This window comes from Mchenga conophoros, linkage group LG5 (assembly GCF_057382185.1).
Source record: "Mchenga conophoros isolate Kocher_MC1m ecotype Shallow Benthic linkage group LG5, M_conophoros_male_GT1.1, whole genome shotgun sequence".
NCBI classification, from domain to species: Eukaryota; Metazoa; Chordata; class Actinopteri; order Cichliformes; family Cichlidae; genus Mchenga; species Mchenga conophoros.
In genome coordinates, this window is record NC_140530.1 from 39230504 (window position 1) to 39251318 (window position 20815).

The window sequence follows — 20815 nt, forward strand, 5'->3', positions numbered from 1 at the left end:
CGCGACTTGTTACGTGACTTGTTACGTACAGCACAAGTGCCAAGCCACACATGTGTATTTGTTTGGGAAGCAGCCAGCCGCCGTGCCGCCCGGGTAATGGAGGAAAAGAGTGCGCCGGCTAGAGAAAAATCAACCGAGCGTGACCGAAGAGAAAACAGATGATGGTTCCAACGCCGGAGAGATTGTCGAACGGTAGAGCCACAGAAGTTCCGTAGTGTGAAGGTATTTCTGCTATTTCAAGTCAAACAGAGTAGCGTTCACTGTAAATTGTGCCGAAAGCAAGTCTGGAAATACAATAAAGCGGTGCAGCTCAGTCTCTGACTGGAAGCGCTGATTCGTCATTCGGCTATTGTCAGACTAAAGTAACTGTTAAAACTGTTTGAAAAGCTAAGCTATACAACAAGGAGAGATTGAGAATTTCCTTTTAGTTCTCAGTTTATTTGATATTGACAAAAGTTAGTCAGTTTTGTCTGTTCGTCTGTAAAACAAACTAAGATTTATTTTTAGAATTAATATTTTGTTTCTAAGTGGAATTTAGTCTGTTTCGTTTGTTCTATTTTGAAACTTAAACGCTTTAGCGGCTGCCTTTTGTGTAGTTTGCAATATTTGCCTTTATTTATCTGAAAAAGTCTCGTGTTCCTTAAGTACATCTACCCTGTTGAACTTATTATGGGAAATAAATATTTAAATCAAAACAAGCTGCTGATTATTTCACATTTTACTTGTGAGCAACGGCACATTTAAATCTTACAAATATAGTTATTTGGCTTATATCGTGATAGATATCGTTATCGCCTGAAATGAAAAAAACATATCGTGATATGAAAAAATCTCATATCGCCCAGCTCTACCTGAACATAGGATTTTAATAAGCTCATAAGTAAGACCAGAATGTATTTAAAGTGAGACGTCTTGGCGTGTTTGATCAAACGTGGTGCGATTGTGTGACTCACCTTGACGATATCACCCAGGTAGACATCCTCCATCTTGTTTGGCACCTTCATCCGGAAAATCCGACCCACCACCGCTGAAGAGTCGGGGAAGGCTGTGGGCGTAGCTGCGTTTTGCTGATTTGCTGCCGTTTCGCCAACGTCCGCCGCCGCGACGCCCTCTGTCACTTCCTGGAAGTCCTGCAAGAGCGAGGAGTGCATGGAGGCCTCGAGCTCGCCTCTGCCTCCGTCAAACCTCTCGCTTTCTCCGCCCGCTTCTATCAACACCATGCCGCCAAGCACGTCGATGTCCAGCTCCGCAGCCACGGCCACGGTGAGCAGCACGCCCAGCAGCACGACTCTAGTCCTGGGTAGTCTCACGTCGAGGCCGTTGCTCAGCCCGAGCCGGCCCAAACTTTGTTTATCGCGCATTCTTCACCTTTTGTCGAACCGTCACTGATGCAGATAATAAAATAAAAAGGAGGATGTCCGAGTGGGAGGGTGGGGGGCTCAGGGGGAGCATGCACCCCCGACAGACAGAGCAAATCCCTCTTTACAAATCTCCCTCCCTCTCCAGCACCAAGGAAGAATCTTCTCTTTCTTCTGTTCCTCCTCCTCTTCTTCACTCGGCTTTATTCCTGCTCCTCTCCGTCTTTTGTGCTCGCCCCTCAGAGGGTTACGAGTCCCATTGTGCCGAGCACCTTCGAGATCTGTGAGGAAACACAAGAAAGGCACAGTTAGACGAGCAGTTTGAACACAAGGGGCGAAAAACACTCAGCGCAACCCGAACAGGCCGAACTCAAAGCTCACACTCCATCAAAAGTCAATCTCACGACAAGTTCGGCACCTTAAACCGATTTGTGCGACCCAAATCTCATTGCTGATAGAAATCCATCATGGACTGCACGGAGGGTGTAAGGAGGAATAATATTATCAATGCTGGGGAGTAATCTGATTAGTTCTTACAGACACACACACACTTGAATCACTCATTGCTGAGTTATCCAACGAGTCGAGTCAGGAGTATGAAAGCGCTGAGAGAAAGGAGGGAGAGGAGGCTGAGATGGATAAACCAAGAGGGGGAGGTGAAGGTGATATACGGTGGGACCTTGGATTAGCCAACAATGCCAAACCAGTCAAAGCCTTCTTGGAATTCCTAATGAATGCATGCCTTCTCTATTGTGTGCAGGGTCAGACTGAGTGTGTGTGTAGGTGTGTGTGTGTGTCCATTGTGAGCGTGGAGGGTGAACTCAGAGGTTGTTATTCATACAGCTCTTTCATGGCGGAGAGGATCCCCTCCTGAGCGTGTGTGTGTGTGTGTGTGTTTGTGACAACACAAATGATTTCCCCCGAGTGCTTTCATTAGACAGAAAGAGGGCGAGAATGAGAAAGAGGGACCCCCGCCGTGACTCCACTTTGCCCCGTAGCAGATGCCCGCTGGAGAGAGTGAAATCACCGCAGGACTTCCCCGGCAACAACAACACCCGGCCTCCCAGGTAGCTTTTCAACCAGCTCAAAGGACCCTTTGTTGTCGCCGCCTCGCCCTCGGCGTGCATCACCTTTGAACAAAACTTTGTTTTTAATCAGGAGCGCCACGGTGTCGTTCCCCCCGCTGCTCAAGCTTTTCTACAACGAGTCAACATCCGGAGCGAGGGAAGGAAAAATCACTGGAATTTCGACATTTCCTTTGTCAAAGTCGAGTTGCTTTTTCTACTTTTAAATGTTTTCATTTCCACTGAAGCTCCTTGGAATTACTTCTGGTGCGTTAAAGTTTTACTGAGGCTTCTTGAAAGTAGTCCAAGATGGCCACCGTGGATAACCCCCCCCCTCGCTTTCACATAGGGTCCCTTCAACTGCAGCACCAGAGGCAACATCCCTCCCGCTTCCTCTTCCTCCTTATTGCTTTTCCGTGCTGTTCAATCTGTCATCGGTTTCTCTTCGTCTGATTGCCTTCGCTGCTTTTGTCTGTTTCAGGATGTTTTTTGTTTTACATTTTGTCCTCACACGCCTTTCTTCATCTCAAACACTTCCTGTCCTCCCTCCAGAGCATTAAGCTACGCCACGCCTTTTCTCACATCTCCAAAACCTTCAAGGCCATTTTTCTTCTTCTTCTTTTCCCTCCTGGCGCTCACTCACCTATCAAAAACACAGCCTTTCTATTCATCGCATGACAATGGGGCTGACGATGGCGGGGGAGCGTCGCTGTGAAAGCGCCGGCGAGCTGGATGAAGAGAAGCTGTCAGCGCACAGAAAGAGAGGCACGTAGACACGAAGGGCACAGAGAGAAGTCTTTGACTCTGAGCGGGACAGAAAGCTGCCATTACCTCAACACCTACAACACCGCCCCCCAAACATGCTCCACCCACCTCCCGGCGTTGTAGCACAGGTGGGCAGGAAGGTGGGCAAAGACAGCCAAGAAGGGAAGGAAACGGCAGCTCTTGGTTTCAGCATCTCGGGTTTAAATCTGGATTCAGACTGAGAACCTGGTGCTTCCTGATTGGTCAAAACCATCAAAGAGAAGCCTCCCCTCCACATCATCTATATGTTGGGCAAATTGTTTTATTTACTCCAAATAACCATGTAACTTGAACCAGGGTTCATCGGGGTCGGACCGACTGAACCGGAGATGGTGTCGCTCCAGCGCTTGCTGCGTGCTTTCATAAATCAGAGTTCAACACGAAAGCCTTTCTGTCTTTATGTAAGCTGCTGATTTTCCTGAAAACAGAACAAAGAATCCTGAAGGTGAATTTATTTCCTTGTAAAACCACAGCAGCTGCAGGACGTAAAGAAATGAGGCAACACTGTGCAAAACCAGCCAAACTAATGCAAGCGTAATGACAGCCGGCTGCTGAGGAATGCGGGCGCATCTCTAAGAGGGATGTCAAAGTAAATCCACTTTTAAAAAGCAAACGTGGAACCGACACTACAAGCCCAAAGCCCAGACATTTATCCAGAAACATTTTGGGTTTTTCCTGCAGTCGATGAGGTTTTCGGTGTAATGTTTACCCAACGCACCGACCTGGAGGTCCGGAGACGATGATCAGAATATCAAAGCACAAGTTTTCTGCTTCTTTGGTCGTTTTTAAACTAACTGCAATAAAACAAACACTCATTTACCGAAACATAGCCCGACATCCGGCCCGCCGCTGCTCAGGGGCCAGAATAAGCATCCAGACCTGGCTCCATCTCCCGCTATTATAAATAAACGGCTAACCGGACACTTGCTGCTGCTCTTCTGAGCGGCAGTGACAGTCGTGGGGGCGGGGGTAACAGAGTAAGAGGGTGAGGACTGGTGAGGGGTGGGATGCAGAACTAAAAGCAGAGCGGGAGTGGGACGTTTGAGAGGTCTGGCAGATGATTCATCATCGGTTTGAGAACAAAATGTGAAATGCTGCCAGTAAAGTCTAAACTTGGAGAGCCCGACGTTAATAAAAAGGTGGGTGTCCCTCCCCGCTCTTCTTCCTCACGCGGGCTGCGTGAGGAAGAAGAGCGGGGAGGGACTCCATGGGCAGAGACGGCTTGAGTCTAACCACAAAATATCTGACGTCATCACCTCTTTACGAAGACATGGCTCCTGTGCTGCTCTGTCTGATAAACAGGGACGTCACTGAAACGAGCTGCCTTAAAACTCCTCGTCACTGATTACTGAACGTTTAAGGTCCAGATCAGGGAGAAGCTTTCATCTCTAAGAGGAGGTGGGGTAGTACTTTCAGTACCCAGCACCATTTGTACAACTCGACTCAGATTTAAAGCCTTGCTCTTACTACAGCTGACCTATTAGCTCCAAACAGAGCCTGCAGGTTCTCAGACAATCTGCCTTTGGAAACCAGGTCGGTCGAGTCCGGCGCTTCTTTCACATCAAACTTTTCGAGAAAGCAGTCCTGATTTCACCGGATCTTCACTTCCTGTAACTTTTATCAAAGCTTGTTTTATTTTGAAATTCAGATGAAGCACTTTGGAACGTGGATCTTGGAAAGTGCTTTCAAAATAAAGTCAGTGGCTCCTGTAACCACGGCTACACACACAGATGTGCTATTTTAGTCTTTCAGATTTACTTGAAGCTGTTCTTTGAGGTGTGGAGGGAACCTGGTGAGGATGTTATGTGGATTGCTTGATGCCGTTTGCGTCTCTGGGTCATGGCCCGGCTTTGGCGTGCCCATGGTAACAGCCAGAGGTCTCAAACAGCTTCTCAACAGGGCTGTCTTCTTTATTGGAATCCCGAAGCTTCCGTTTTGCACATTTTACGACATCTATTGTGTTTGAGTTTGTTTTCCCACCAGTGTCGGCGCCAGGATGATCGCAGTGTCATTGCATGTTAAGGTTATGGCTGGGTGGGAGGGTTAGGCAGTATTCAAATAAAAATGAAAGGAAGAACTGAAAACAAGAGCCACAAATTTGTATCAATCTGCTGTAAAAAGATGTGAACCTGCACCGGTTGTCTTCATACTGTCCTCATTAATAAAACCGACTGTGGCTCGTACTTTGAATCGCCTCCAAACATGAAGTCTTAACGTGGAGCAGCGCCTGTCTGAACCTGAGAGGACATTCCTTCGTTGGAAATCCTCGGAGCAACCAATGAGCACACAGAAACGCCACACAGGGGCCAATTAGAGGAAAGGCATCCCTCTGTGGCAGCTAATCGGAGAGCCGGGCGTCTTAGCTGCGGTGAAACATTAGCACTTCAGTGGCACTTTAAATTCTTCCCGTCTCTTCCTCATTCTATGTCCATTTGCCTCCCTCCCTCCTTCCCGTCACCTTTCAATCCCCCAAAGTCACAGCTGATGCCTCTATTATTAGCACAGACAGGACGAGAGCAGCGTGATAAACAGAACCAGAGGGAGAGCCTCTAAAAATGGTCACCTTCCTAAGGAAGCTCCCAGACTGACAGGTGACACTGACGCCATTGCGGGACGCAAATATTCCCACCATTCAACGCCCCCCACCTCCCTCCCCCCGCCTCTGCATCCCACTGATACAACAAACCGAGCGGCGGATAAGAGCTCCCTCGGGACGAGACTACAGGTTATGTTTGCGCCCAGCGAAACTCGGGATTACGGCGTGGTTTACCTTTACAATGAGATTTGGATATTTAGCACGGAGATTAGGCACATTTCAGCTATTTAAGCGCTTCTTTCATCCAGCCTGATCTGCAGCGTGTAAACAGAGGCAGCTTATTCTTCCGGTGTGAGGATGTAAGGAGTCCACATTGTTCTGTTACAGCGTGGGGGAGAAAGAGAGGGGGACGCGTGTGTCTTTGTGATAATTTAGGCCTCATTATTGGTGACTTATGGATGAGTTTCAAAAGCAGAAGCATCGAGAGCCAAACGGGGACCTCGGTGACTCAACAATCTGCACTTCCTCTAAAATCTGCTGTAAAAAGCATTCAAATTAATCCTCGTTCCCACTCGTAATTACATTTGTAATTAGCTTGGCTCCAACTGGAACAAGAGGAAGAAGCTCCAGCTACAGAATAATAGAAATGCAAATCCACCCTCCGAGCCGCTTCACCATTAGCTGCTGCTAAAGGCGAGCCGATGGGCCATCTGCGAGAACATAAGGCGGCGAGGAGTGCGTCTGTGTGCAGTGCCAACGCTGACCAGCTCGGCCTGAAAACTCTCCCAACAAACCCACAAAACCAACAGAAAGTGTGAGAAAACAAACTTCCACAGCAAGCCTGAAAAACTGCATTCAAAACTCCATCAGCAGGTGGTCGGGGTGGATGACGGGTGTACAAAACACAGCTGCAGAACCAGAGACTCGTAGCTACGTCCAAATCATGAAAAGCAAGAGGCCACCTGAACCCTCAGAATCACCTGAGTATCAATAACATTAGCATCTTTATTTAATTCACGGTATGTCAAAGTTCACACGTATTAATTTATCCAGCATTTTTACAGCCTCGTGACTTTTGAAGTAGTTTCAAACACTTTGATCTAAAGACCAGAGTTTGCTCGGCACAGTTTTGCTCGTGTGCTCGGTGGTGAGCGTCTGCATCACGGGGTCGGTCGATGTTTGAATATGCTCCACCCAGGAGAAGAAACCCACCGGGTTCCCCGGATCTTTGATCCATTTCTCATAATTCACTGGAGAAAACTTCACAAAAGTGCATTGTGGGTAAACCTTCATTAGCATGTGGTGAACAACTTACGAACAGATGAATGGTGCTCTGTAGGAGAAGATCCTGGTACAGCTGTGCTTAACTATCAAAACGCTCACGTACCGTAGTCATAATTTTTTGCATGATATTTTGGACTTGATCGATCCATTCAGGTCCTAAACTCAAGTTTTTAAAATCCCTCATACTTTAATGCTAAAGCAAAGAAATAACACAAAAAAAAACTATGAAGGTGAAGCTTTGCATGGCTACATTAAAAAAAATTGAAGTTACTGTATGAAACAATCAGCTGATGGGGAAATTGTTCAGATTTCTATGGAATGACCCGAATGTCAAAGGTCAATGCTGCAAGCTAGAATAGACCTGCATTATTCCAAATGGCCAGCAGGGGGCGACACTGCTGGTTGCAAAAAGCTGTGATTGCATAAAAGTCTATGAGAAAAAGAGCCGAACTTTCCAAGTTTAACAACACTTTCCTGATGAGTTTACTGTCTCAGCTGAGAGCTTTGTATGGTGGTCCTGAGAGGCCAAATGGACTGCAACTTAAGAAAACACCAGAAATAAGAAAAACACCACAAAACACAACAGAAACAGGAAAAACTGATTTCCAAAAGCACAAGGTAAGTGTTTCTAGGGAGGCAATAACCGGACGGAGCAGTTGCAGGAACCAAAATATGCTTGGTAAGTGTGTTTTAATGTCATGGTTCATGTAATACTGATGACAGATTTTTAGGCTAACAGTCAGGCTAACACACTGACCTCTCATGTTTGGTTTTTTTTGTTTGTTTGTTTTTTTAGATAGATCCTCCACTTATTTTAAGTGACTCCCAGCGCAATTCAGTTCCTGCATATTTATTAAATATTACCATATTTTGGTTGTGCTTTTGGAAATCATTTTTTTCCTATTTGTTTTCTTTTTTCCTGTTTCCGTTGTGTTTTGTGTGCTTTTGCAGTGTTTTTCTTACTGCTGGTGTTTTCTTAAGTTTCAGTCCATTTGACCTCTCAGGGCCACTGTAGTTTTGGGTCTTTTGTTGAAACATGGAAGTCCCACTTAGAGTAAAAGAAAAAACGCTGAGTACAGACTTCAGTGTTCAGTAAAAAACCCCAAAATTCAGTTTAATGTGCCTGAAGACAAAGAAATGAGAAACATTCGAGTGTCTGCAGCTCTAATCCCACAGAGTTGGTTTCCTTTAAAAATCTTTTATGATGATTTCATTTTTTGTTGTTGTTGTTAAATGAGTTGTGTGTACAGAGTTTAAGAAAACAGATGTTAGAGGTTAAAAAGTACTTAAGAAATGATTATACATGATAAAGCAGCTTTACCAAAGATCCCCCAACTGCTCCACTGAGAGCTGCGAATGAATTAAACGTATTAATTCCACAATAAATAAATAAGTTTGTGTCATGACACAGAGGAGATCAGAGCGGAGCTGTGGGAGTCAGAGCGCCGTTTCAACAAACAAACAAACGGATTTTTAAAAACACTGAATTCTGAGAAATGAGAAGAACAAGCACAAATCCAACCGACAGGAATAACAACTCCCCACGGCAATTTCCGGCCGCTCCTCGGCCACACCGGCTTTGATATGTGAGTCGCTGAATGTCCACGTGTGACAGACAGTTGGAAGCAGATGTGAACCTGCCTCATAAAACAAGAGTTCTGAGAGCGAGCGGGAACAACAGGACAGAAGGACAAGAAAACAGCAGGCGACGGGCGGGGCCAGACGCGAACGCCATCCAACCTGAAGCCAGCGCACTGGGCGCAGATGTCTGCACAGATGTGCATGCATATGTAAAAGAAACTGGAGCCGGTAACATGAAATCGATGTGTCGTTCGTGGGTGTAGTGGAAACTGCGGCTGAAGCAGAATTTACAGCTTCAACAGATTCGTGCCAACGTTCATGTCACGAAGGACGTCGTACAAAAAAACAGCACAGCCGAGGGAGGGGCCGCTTTTCCGGACCTCCCAGGTCTCCACAAACACACCCAGGGAACCTCTGGGGTTACGTGGGCGGGCAACCTGCAGCGTGCGGAGCGCCATTTATTATCTCCAACAACAAGATCCTCCTACATTGACGATAGGCGGTGGATGATCCTGTCGTGGAAAACAAGAGCATCCACCGCCTATCGTCAAAACATCCGCCTTCTGGTCTCATCAGAACAGAAATGAAACCTCAGCGTGACCTTCGCCCGGATGAAAGGACCACGCCGGCTTCCCGGGCTCTGAGAATCGGGTCCATATGATGCAGAGGGCCGACACCGCCCCCCTGCCCATCCCTCCGAGGTCTCAGCGTGCTTCAACTTTGTCAAAATGAGGATTTAATTTGAGGCGAAGCTGGAAATAAATAAATAACTGAGAAGGAACCCAGCGGGAAGAATCCTGGGAATTCTTTTGCGAACGCAGCCAAACACACGTCCACTTTGATTAGAGTCGTGTTTTTGCAACGCCGGAGCATCAGCGCTTTCGCTCGCCCGCTTACAAAGCTCATAGGCTTTGGACGGAGAGAGAGAGAGCGTGTGTGTGATGAGGAAGATGCGGCAATGCTTTGCACATCTCCGTAAACTAATTATAACATTGCAATGGCTGCAAAATGGAATATGAAAGAATTAACAATCAGTGAGAAAGACGGGCAGAGTGGGAAATATAATCATTGTTAAAGAATGTGTAGGACGAAGAGTAATTACATTTCACTCCCATTACACCTCTGGAGTTGTGTTTCCTCACTTGTTATCATTCGGCCTGTTTCTGCTGCGATTCTGAAGCAGATCCATCCTGCTGTCCTGATTTCCTGTCATGCCTGCTCCTGCTGGATGTTCACATTTGACACCAACAAAGTTTCTAATAATTAACTTATGAACAGCCTAAAGGTGGATTTGAGCCATTTTCACACATAAACTTGCGTATTTTTCGGGAAACCGTCCGCGTCACGCTGCAGGAAACACTGCATGTGGTTCAGGTGAGGGAGCTACTTGGACAGAGCTCAGCTGGGTCGCTTTGGCAACACGGTCCAGCGTGAAGACCACCGAACATCTGATCAGACGTGTTCACGGCTCAAAGTTCAGCAGTGGCACAAATTTCAGTTTCAGATGTGAAGTGACAGAGTGAACCACAATCAGCAGCTGCATTTCAATGTTTTACGTGTTCGTACGACTTTTACAGACAAATAAATCGAAGAGTCGGGATCACTCCTGCAGATCTCGCCCTCCTGCCTGATGGATGGAGATTCACTGCTGCTGGATCAGAGCTGCGGGGTCATTCCAGTTTGTGGGCTTCTGCTCGCCTCCCTGCTTTTACACGTACCAACTAATCTGGATCTGGAGCGGCACCGACTGCGAAACCTAACTGTGAAAAGACTCAGGACTGCAGTGCAACATGTGATAACAGCTGTGGAGAAGGAAGCTCGACTGATCCACAAGGGGGAAACAAAATCTGATGCAGGTCAGACGGACCAGAAATCCTCGGAGAACATCAGAGAGATTTAATGACAAGCCCCAACGAGCCAGAGGATGAGGATCATTTTAACATCATTAAAGCTAAAACAGGAAATAAAACCTGAATGTTCAGGAGCTCGTGTGTGTGTGTGTGTGTGTGTGTGTGTGTGTGTGTGTTTTCCTGGTCATGCTGAGACCACCAGCAAAGAGCTGAGATACACCAACAGCTCTGTGTGTGTGAGACAGCTGGCTACTGTTGCTAGCTTGACTGAAAATGACAGCTGGGTAACACAAGACTTTATATATGCCACACACACACACACACACACACACACACACACCCTGGCTAATCTGCACTCTTTAATCCGAGGGCGTGCTTCAATCCATGAACTTTCCCTCCCAGGTGCCATCCAGCTCCCTCCAAACGCGCTGGGCTTTCTTTCCCTTCAACAGCTCTGGCACGAGTAAACAAGCCAACGGCGACTATTTTTAGCTTTAAAGTGAGTCAGAGGTTAAAGGAAGCCGTGTGGAAGCTCTCCTTCTTCTTCTTCACTGTTAAACAAACTCCAGGAACAGCCGACTTTAAATACCGCTGCACTACTGTGGACCAGCTGTCTGACCTTCACTCGTCATTCAGAAAAACAATCCACTCAGCTATTTTAGTCGGATGAATAATCGCGTCACTTTATTTTTCTGAGATGAATCACGTTACAGGAGAAGGTTCTGGAACGCGCGCTCACAGATGAAACGGTGCGACTCGCACTCCCAGAAAGAGCTGTTATTTGTCGTACAGTCGTCGGATTAATGTGTCCAAAAGTCTGAGGAAAACTGATTTAAGAAGAGCTGTGAATTATGAATTTAGTGCAACCTTTAGAGGGAGTCATTCATCCAGGGCTGACTGTAAACGTCTCAGGCTGCTCTTCTACAAGAAAACAGAGGCAAACAGCACACGACGCAGCAGGTCTTAATTTGCTCTAATTTGCCAAACGATCTCTTTTTCAGAGGAATCATACAGATTGCACCATTAAAGTAATAACAAACAAACTTTCCTTCTGCACGCAGACTAAACAAAAGCACTCACTGGACGCACTACGCCTCCCGGAGGCGAGGCTTTTACTGCAGAGGGACGACAGCTCTGCAGGTCAGCAACAACAACCTCGTTTTCTTTGGTTTCTACGGATCAGACGTTAAACAGCTGACGTCATCTAACATCTATTTTCAATTCAAATCACAACACCACCACTTTATATTGTAAGGTAGACCCTACGATAATACATACAGAGAAAAACCCATCATATGACCCCCTATGAGCAAGCACTTTGGTGACAGTGGGAAGGAAAAACTCCCTTTTAACAGGAAGAAACCTCCGGCTGAGGGTCAGGATCTGCAGAGAAACGAGGCAACAAACAAAATGATTAAAAAACGTGTGATTGCACTGAAGTTTACTTTGAGAAAGTCAAAGAAATTAATTTGTGATCATTATTAATATTATTAATAAGATCTTCTTGCTCTTATTTTGAAAGTTCAGTGGCTGTCAGCTAGTCAAACCTGGTGACCAGCTAAAGGAGGTATTAACATATTTACCTGTAAACATACTTTGATGTACGAGGCTCTACTTTCTTTCTGGGTTAGTTAAAACGGGTCAGGTACACGGTGGACTCCCAAACTGACGAGCCCTCGGGTGCTTCACGCCTCTGACAGGCTCCATTTAGCTCCGCACTGCAAACACGTCTCCTTCCTCCTCCACAAACATAAAACGGGCCTAATCTGGGTCAGCTGTGAGCAGGTACACGTCTGACGATACAGCTCTCGTTTCCACACACACCGCAGTGACCTTCTTACTGCAGCAGCCATCGCGTTTCCTGTGTGTACGCCGTCGGTTTCCGCTCACACAGCATGTTTGTGTGGTTACCTGCATCAGTGTGCGATGAGTTTGCAGTGATAGGAATCTCCTCCCATCCCCAGCTGATGCAGGTCATCAATTCTCATCTCCGTGCCTATCCTATCTGGCTTCCACTGCCGAGTTATAAATACACAGGCAGCAGCGCAGACAGCCAGCCTGCTGCATACACACTCATGTAAACCCCCGGGCTGTTCCCCTCCTCTCTCTTTATTTAAACAAGTATTATTAGCCAAGCGTGCCGTGCATTGTTACTTACAGAACGAGCTGCACGTTTTTGCACCGAGAGACAATTTAAAAATCTGCTTTTATTACCACACAGACCTGCAAACGCAGGGAAAACATCTGCGTTTGACCAGCGAGCAGAGCGTGTCGCTTTATATCAACAGATCTTTGACACGCCTATTATTACTCTTCTGCACTTCCCATAATGCCTTAGGGCATGCACAGAGGCAGAATGATGTTTCTGCAGCTTAACTCCTCCCCTTTTATTTGTCTGTGCGTGGTTACATTATGTTAAATTGGCAACAATAACAGTTTCTGCTAGCAGCTCCTGTTTGCAGACACAGTTGACGCCAGAGTTAAGGTCACTTGGACAGAGTTCTTTGCCAACAGCCACTGACAGGTGAAGGACAAAGCATCGGTTCTCTTGTTGCATTGCAGTACCTTTGTGGGATACACATAAATACCAGGACCATGTTACAGATACCTGCTCAGTAACATCCAAAAATATGAATTTTATTCACCAAAACTGGAGCTCAGATCCTGTTAGTACAGTGATCTCACAGCAGCCATATTATTGGTCAGATGATGTCATCAAAAATGCTCCAACAGCACAAACACAGACCAGAGGTCCAGTTCAGGCGAAGCTAGCAGACCACCTGTGTCACCGTCCACCTGTAGGCCCCTTGATGTGCAAACAAAACATAAGCTGTTAATGATCAGAGTGATGGAGAAGAGCCAACATGCAGATGGCTTACCCAACAGAGCCTCCACCAAAGCTCGTGGGAATGAAGAGCTAAAATTATTACAAGAACTATTTGATTTGACTTGAATGTAAAATCCTCTTTTTCTTATTTTTAAAGCTGCAAGCCAGCTAGCACCAATCCTTCCCATCATGCTTCCCTATGTTCAGGTCACCGTTCGGTGCTCTCCTCAGTGCCATTCAGCTGTTTCAAGTCCAACTGCAGGACAAACTCCAGCTCCACCGTCTTGGACTGCAGTGGACAACATTAGTCCCGGTTCTGCCAAATCGAACCAGAACCTCTAACAGGTGGAGACTTGTTTCTGCTAGGAGAAGTCACCAGCGCTCCCAGCAGCAGTCTAAGATGGTGGAGCTGGAGTTCATCCACTTATTCACAATATTTATTGGGAAACAAAGATAGCAAGCACATTTGTCCAACCACCCAACCCTCCTGCCTCTGCGGCCCAGCGGGTTAGAGCTCGTTCGGTTTCTAGACAACATGAAGGAGGTGGTTTTAATGTTTCAGTCCAAAAACAACAAGAAATCAATCGACTTTTCTGTCAATCAAAGGCAGCAGGTCGGTGATCAATAACATTTATTAATTTGTTCAATCTGCTGGAAGCAGTAACTCACTCCACCAGCCTGCCAGCGTGTTACTGAGTCACTCGCGAGTGCAGCTCGTTGTACTCTCAGCGATACGGCCAGAGCGCCGCTCGCTCGCCCGCTAACTCACATTTCTGCCAGCCGGTAATTTTTTTTTTTTTTTTCCCAAAGGACATAATTCACTGCAGCCAGACCGTATCTTCGTCTACCTCCCTTCCCCTCGCTCCCTCCACGGTCACTGCAGACGTCTCGGCTTCGAGGCCCCATTCTTTATCTCTATGATAATAGCGGGCCACGGCTGATAGCCTTACAGCCCGAGCAATGTGACCTCCAACTGGCTGGCAGGGTTTTAAAGGCACCACGGTGTGGATTTTTATTTTTTTGCCAGGTTAAAGATGCCCCCCGTCTACTAAATGTATCTCAGCCCAATGGAGCGAGACGGCCAGCTGATATTTATCACTCCATTTTTGTTTTTCCTCTCAGTGGCGGATGTTACGGACGCTCCGCCGCAGACGGACTTAGGTAAATGTCACGAGGAATCAAACCTGAAATCCCTCTAAACTGTTGCAAATGAAAACATGTGAGAGAACACGGAGTCGCCGACAGCGTGGCTTATTTTTTACCGACGAGAACACGCCATCGGCGCTGATACAGCCGTGACTGCACGCCGCTAACAGGTTAGAGGAGGTGTGAGAGCACAGCTCATCTCTGAAAACGCCCGAAAAGAAAGACGGTCAGAGACTTGCAACACAAAGGCTCAAGACTCAAAACTCGGACGTGCAGGTAAAAACTAAAAAGAGACAATTCAAGGTTGGTAATTTGGTTATTCTGCTCTCCTGTCTCTACTTTGATCTTTGGATCACATCAACAACTTCGGCCTTTGTGCAGCTTCTGTGTGAAGTGGAAGAAAAGCCTCTTTGATGCTAATCAGTCAATTAAAATGTGATCTTCTCTGCAGACTTTCGGCGTGCTTTGATTTAAGAGCACTGTGCCGCAGAAGGTTCTGTGAAGGTGACGTTGCACTTGTGTTATCAAAAAAAGAAAAAGTAATAAGTGCCCACAAACAGGAGAAACTGATAACATTAAAGGGAAGGACGCGGAGAAGGCAGCGCCTGGCACTGACTGAAAGGTTGAAGGCTCGAGCCTGAACATCAGGAGATTTAGATGCTCCGCAGAAAAAAGGAGAAGGCAGAGTTTGTAATGGCAGCAGCTGAAGGCCTGACCGACTGACGTGGAGAAGATGGAATAACAGTAACAATAACACGAAGAAAGAGTCAAAACAAGAAACTCCAAAGAGCCGCAGAGTCTTGAAATTAAATCACTGCATCTCCTGCGTACCAAAGGAAGAACGTGGGAGCAGGTCTATCAACATCAGTGCTTTCACATTCATTACCGGGCGAGTTTCCCGTCACACACTGGGTTAATCTACTGTGACGTCCTGAGCTTCTTGAGGGAGAACAGCAGGAAATGACTGAACCGAGATGTGTGCTACAATCCATGTCGTTAGTTTTTTTGGCCACATTAAAACAATCGTAGCTCACCGGCCGCCCGACTCACCAGGTCTGTCATTTCTGCCCAAAAGTAATGACCGAGTTGAAGGATCACACGCCCATTGCAGAGGCACAACAGGACTTTAAATGCTCCAGGTGCACGAGGACAGACTTTGAGACCAAAGGTTCGACTAACACTATGAATCCTCGTCTGTCTTTCGAATCAGGAAGAATCTCTTATTTCCCATTTAAAGACCCCGAGCTCAAGCTCACCTATTCTTTACCGCAGGTTGGAACCTTTGCTCGAGTTCAAGCTCAAACATAGCGGCGACGGCCGAGCAGCTGGGCTCTCGAACGATGACTTCCTCAGTTCAAAGACATACGAGCTGGAGCCAGCTGCAATTTGCAGTCATTTGACTTAATTTTTTGGGCGGTGCTCTTTCTTTTTAAGCTTTGAATGATAAGAGAAAGTTTGTTTTTACAGAGCAGAATTCAGGATGTGAATGATGCTCGGCATGTTTGCTGGCAGGCTAAATGCAGAGGTCTACTCTCACATTTCAGACACACGAGGTCGTGTCAAATACCTGCTGCTCAAACACAGCCAGAGTTTCTAATAATCACGTCACCTTCAGACAGATTAGCAGTTTTTTTTCTACGATTGGCTCTGCATGATGTCATCAAGGATGGATATTTGCATGTTTACAAGGTCAGACAGAGGATGAACTGATTGGCTGAATGACCAGGACGGGATAAAGAAGGATTATGTTGAACTATGAATCATGCAAAGTTGCTCTAGAAGAGTCCAAGAAGAAAACATGGAGGTGGAAATGAGTAATTTTAAAATGTGCGGTCGGTGGGTTTGAAATCTGTGCCTTCATTTTGTTTGATCCCCCCCTCCCCTCGTGTATTTACTACAGGTGTTTGTGTTTGCAGATTGCCACGTGAGCAACAAAATGAAGCCTTTTTAAATCCAATCCAACTGAGCTGTATGCGTCTCTTTTTAATAAAAGGAAAAACCTAATTTCACAAAGAGTTTCTTAACTGTAGGTGACGGCTGCCTGCAGCTTGAAGAAAACAAGTCATAAAACTGCAGAGTGCTTCATAAAACAACGACGTTCACGCTGGCTTCATTCAAAGTCGGCAATTTGTGCCGTCTGCAAAGTTATTGGAGTGTAATTTGGGTTCAGTTACTTATAGTGTGACAGTTTGGAGGATCTGAGATATGGAGTCTTTGCAGCTCGGCTTTCTTTAAGTCCTCTGCACACACAAGGCACGTCTCGAGGATTTTACGCCAACCATTTGACTTTGTTTTATGCAAAATCCAGAAAATGAACATTTAGATAATGGCTAAATATATATGATTACCAGCGAAGGCACAAAAATAACAGTAAAACCTCCAAAAAACACACCAGCAATCACCTGAGACATTTCTGGAACCTTCAAAGTGCTTTAAGATCTCAGGAAAAAGTAAACTTGAAGGCGCTCTGCCGTCATCTGCTCTGCGTTTAAGTCCTGAGACATCAGGTGGATTTACGGCAGAGCTCCTATTTAAGTTCACCTCAAACCAGGTGTTGAGCCTCTGCAGAGCCGGGCCTGTAATCAGCACAGCTCGGCTGGAATGATATGAATTCTGTTTGAACATTCAGGATGAGCTCCACACCCCTCACGGCTGCACAGTGAAGCATGCAACCCCCCCTCAAAGAAACCACACAGACTTTTAAACGTTCTGCTTGTTTGTATGAACCCCTGCTTTTTGCTTGCCATACTTAGCAGATATGTATGCATGAATAAAGTTCTGGCACTTGGAGCAGATCTAATTTTACCAAGTGGAAAGAAAACTAATCAGCATCTGTTTTGCCCTCTTTAATTTAAAAGTAAAGACAAAGACGGGCTGCTCGGCTGCGCCGTGTTTGTTCATAGAGCAGGAAGAGACGGCGAGGATTTTCTCTGAAGTGCAGTAATTCAACCGGAGCGTCCTCTCTCGACTCGTTGTTATTCTGAGATGCTAACACCCTCACTAGCACGGCCAATACATCCATTGTTTGCTCTGTGCTATCGGGATGTACAGGACTGCACTTCAAGAGACCCACTTCAGCCGGCAGAGAGAGAGAGGGGGAGTCATTAGGGCAGGAGCGAGCAGCTATCTCTGCATGCAGCAGTACGTCTGCTGCCGGCAATCCCTCCACACAGACAGCCGATTGTTGGATGTACAACACTTGCTGCTTTACGTGACGCTAAATATCACCGTTATCCTGAGGTCTAAACAGACTCTCACACTCATGTTTCTCCTCACCAGTTTTATCGTTACCGGCTCCATCCCCCCAGCAACAGCTGTCGTTTACCTCAGTATAGGAATACCATCCCAGGATAATATTCCTGGGATGGTATGAGAGGGACTGTTTTGGGTTGTGAGTATCCACCACTGGTGACGCCAGGATACAAAAACATTGAGTCTGAACCTGACGCAGAAACGTGTCAGAAGCCGGATGGGACCGGTTCTGCTCATTTTCTGCTTCGCGTTTTTATTCTTGGACTCTCCTAGAGCAGCTTTGCTTGAGTCACCATTCAAAATAATCCTTCTTTGGTTTATACTGAGTGTCAGTGCAGGCGTTTTAGCTCCACCTCTTTCAGTCAACTTTCTTCTTGTAGGTGTGTAGAAGGAAACAGGTGAAATTTGAATTCATAAGTACAGATAACTCTTAAAATTCAGAGCAATCCTTTTATATACGACATCGTTAACGTGAGCAGTAAAGCGTAAACAATGGACCAATAAATGTCGAGACATCTGTGTTCTGAGCAAACAGAGTATTTAGACTCTGAATGATTAATAAGTGCCACGATAACTTCACATACTTAAAGGGCTACACATGTTATCACCTAGAGTGGGACACTCCTTCCCAAATACGACTGGCTCAGTCTGCGATTCTCTGAACTGGAGGAAACCAAAAGGACGACGAGAAACATCTCATCCTGAACAAAGGTCGTGACTCCAGGCAATTAAAAACAAGTTGAGAAGATGCAGATTGACAGTAAAGGCACCATTTAACACCAAAATCACATCACATGATGGAGAACAGGTTTCATAAACCCAACCTTACAGACAAAGAGAGACCATAACCATCTACAAGCAGCTGGACCGCCCTCATTTCCTGTCGTCAGCAGAGATCATCGTCCTGAAGCTCACCTTTGTGCTAGGGGTTAGGGTATTTGAGTTTGAACTCCAGCAAAGGTTTCAGCCTCCAATAAAAGTCTTCAGATGATTCTTAGATCTGATAAACTGCTTTAAACTTTCTCTGAAAGTCGGCAGGCGGCGAGATTTTGTGGCGTCGATAAGACTCCGCCGCCACATCGCGAACAGCGGGGAGTTTGGGTGTGAGCTCCACCTGCAGTCTGTTTGCCCTTGAAGGCTATCGGCCAATCAGAGTGCAACGCTCTGAAGCGGCAGCGACGTCAACAATACCGTCCTCCTGAGGTCCGCAGCGCTGGAAGGATGCTCAAAGGCAATAATCTGCTCCCTCGTGTAATTTTCCTCGACTCACCCATCCTCCTGCTGTCACCACCTCCACCCATCCTCCACCTCTGTGCTCATTTTCTCTGCCGCTCTCACGCCACGGCTTTCTATTAACCCCATTTCTCTCCCTGTCTCACCCTCTGCCGTGCCTTTCTGCAGTCCTAATAAATCAGCTCATCCCATTACTACATCCACTGTCATTCCCAAATTCCTCCTCCATCTCCGCCGCCCGCCAACAAACACGCCGAGCGCATGCACCGCCACCGTGGCGTCTCCAGGACGTGAATCATCAGAGCGAGCTGGCAGACGGCAGCGCTCGTCCCCTGAATGACTGCCTGTCATAAAAGACAGATTGACGGATGAATGGGTGGAGAGAATAAACGGCTTGATGGGTGGATGAGTGTGTGGATAGATGGGAGGGTGGGTGGATGAAAAGGAGGGCGAATAACTGGATGAATGGGTGAGTCATGACATCCTGATCCGTTACACAAATCTGCAAATAGGCTCGGAGATGAGCATTCATCCGCCGTGACACATTTCATGTTTACTTCCTGCTGCAGAAATGCGAGCTCCTTTAACAGAGAGCTGGAAGCTTCTGGATGTATCTGAAACTCAATGTCTCTGCAGTCGTCGCCAAATTTATGTTTATCACACAAGTGGATTATCCAGGAAATATCAGGCTTTATTGCAGCGGTGGCGGCGTTCACTGACGGAGACGCGCAAAAGCAGATTGTAAAGAAATCGACGAACCTGATAAAGTTAAGACAATTTAGCCAAAAAATATTACTGATAAACTTTGAAGCCATTGATTCACTGGTTTCAGACCAACACCTGGTCATTCATCACAGGCTGCCGCCGTGTCACGCACATGTGACGGTGGAACTGCGATGGACGCCGATGTGCAACATTTCTATTCTTAAAGAGCGATGAGGGTTCGCCTTCCTGGTTAATCCATCCACAGGTCCTGAGTCTGCCCTCAGGGTCCCAGTCAGACATCCCCGAAACGACCCACCTGGGAGGTCCTGCTGACCCACCACAGCTGGATCTGTTTGATGTGGAGGAGGAGCCTCCTCACCTCAGAGGCCGAGCCCAGACGCCCTGCAGAGGAAGCTCATGCTTCTAACTTCGACCTTCTGCTTTTGGTGTCCACCCACAGCTCGTCACAGCTGACCAGTTCTTGTACCAGCTAAGAGAAATGACACTTTAACATCGCAGGGCATCAGGCCGGCTGTGGCACCGTCGTGTACCTCTCATTGTTCAGATGCATATTTTAAAGCTTTTAGGGGCGCAGAGAGCCGACAGCAGCGTGGACACACCTGTTGGGGTGCAGACTGACACCACAGTCCAGATGTTTAATACAATCTGTGGAAACAGTAGGAATTACCCATCATGCCTGTGACGGGCTGAGCAGTCAGCCCGCGTGAGTTTACCGTCCTATCTTTTAGTTATAATCTTTTCTCAGTGTTTGATACCCATCAGTAGAAAAGCTGGTGGCTGATGCTGGTAACTGCCATCAGGTTTCCTCACATCAGCCTCATTTGTGAATATTAAAGATGTTTAATGCGCACTAATGACTGCAGCCTGCACTGCTGTTGTTTGCGCAGCCGAGCTGTGAGAGCTTTTGTTCTCTCTGAGTGTTTTTAACTCCGGTATTGTTGCCAAGAATAAATCTGACTTTGCTGTGATTGTTGATCAGAGAGAAGAAGCCATCATCAGGATCTCAGGCTCCGGGAGCTTAATCTGATTATCTGAGAGAAATAATTGAGTCTTAAGCATAATAACCATTAACTGCAGCACTAACGCACTAATAGCAATAATGCTGAAGTGATTATTAAGAACACAACCAGCAACAGATCTCATGAACAGCGAAA

The 20815-nt window shown here is 46.5% G+C and overlaps 1 protein-coding gene across 1 annotated transcript in view; it reads right to left on the reverse strand.

The window, feature by feature from the left end:
- Nucleotides 1–20815, reverse strand: part of dag1 (dystroglycan 1) — a 55655-nt gene that overhangs the window by 25581 nt on the left and 9259 nt on the right. Inside the window, exon 2 of the mRNA XM_085275337.1 lies at nt 954–1639. Within this exon, the coding sequence (XP_085131463.1) occupies nt 954–1361 (408 nt within the window). The 5' untranslated portion in view covers nt 1362–1639. The remainder of the gene's footprint in view (nt 1–953; nt 1640–20815) is intronic.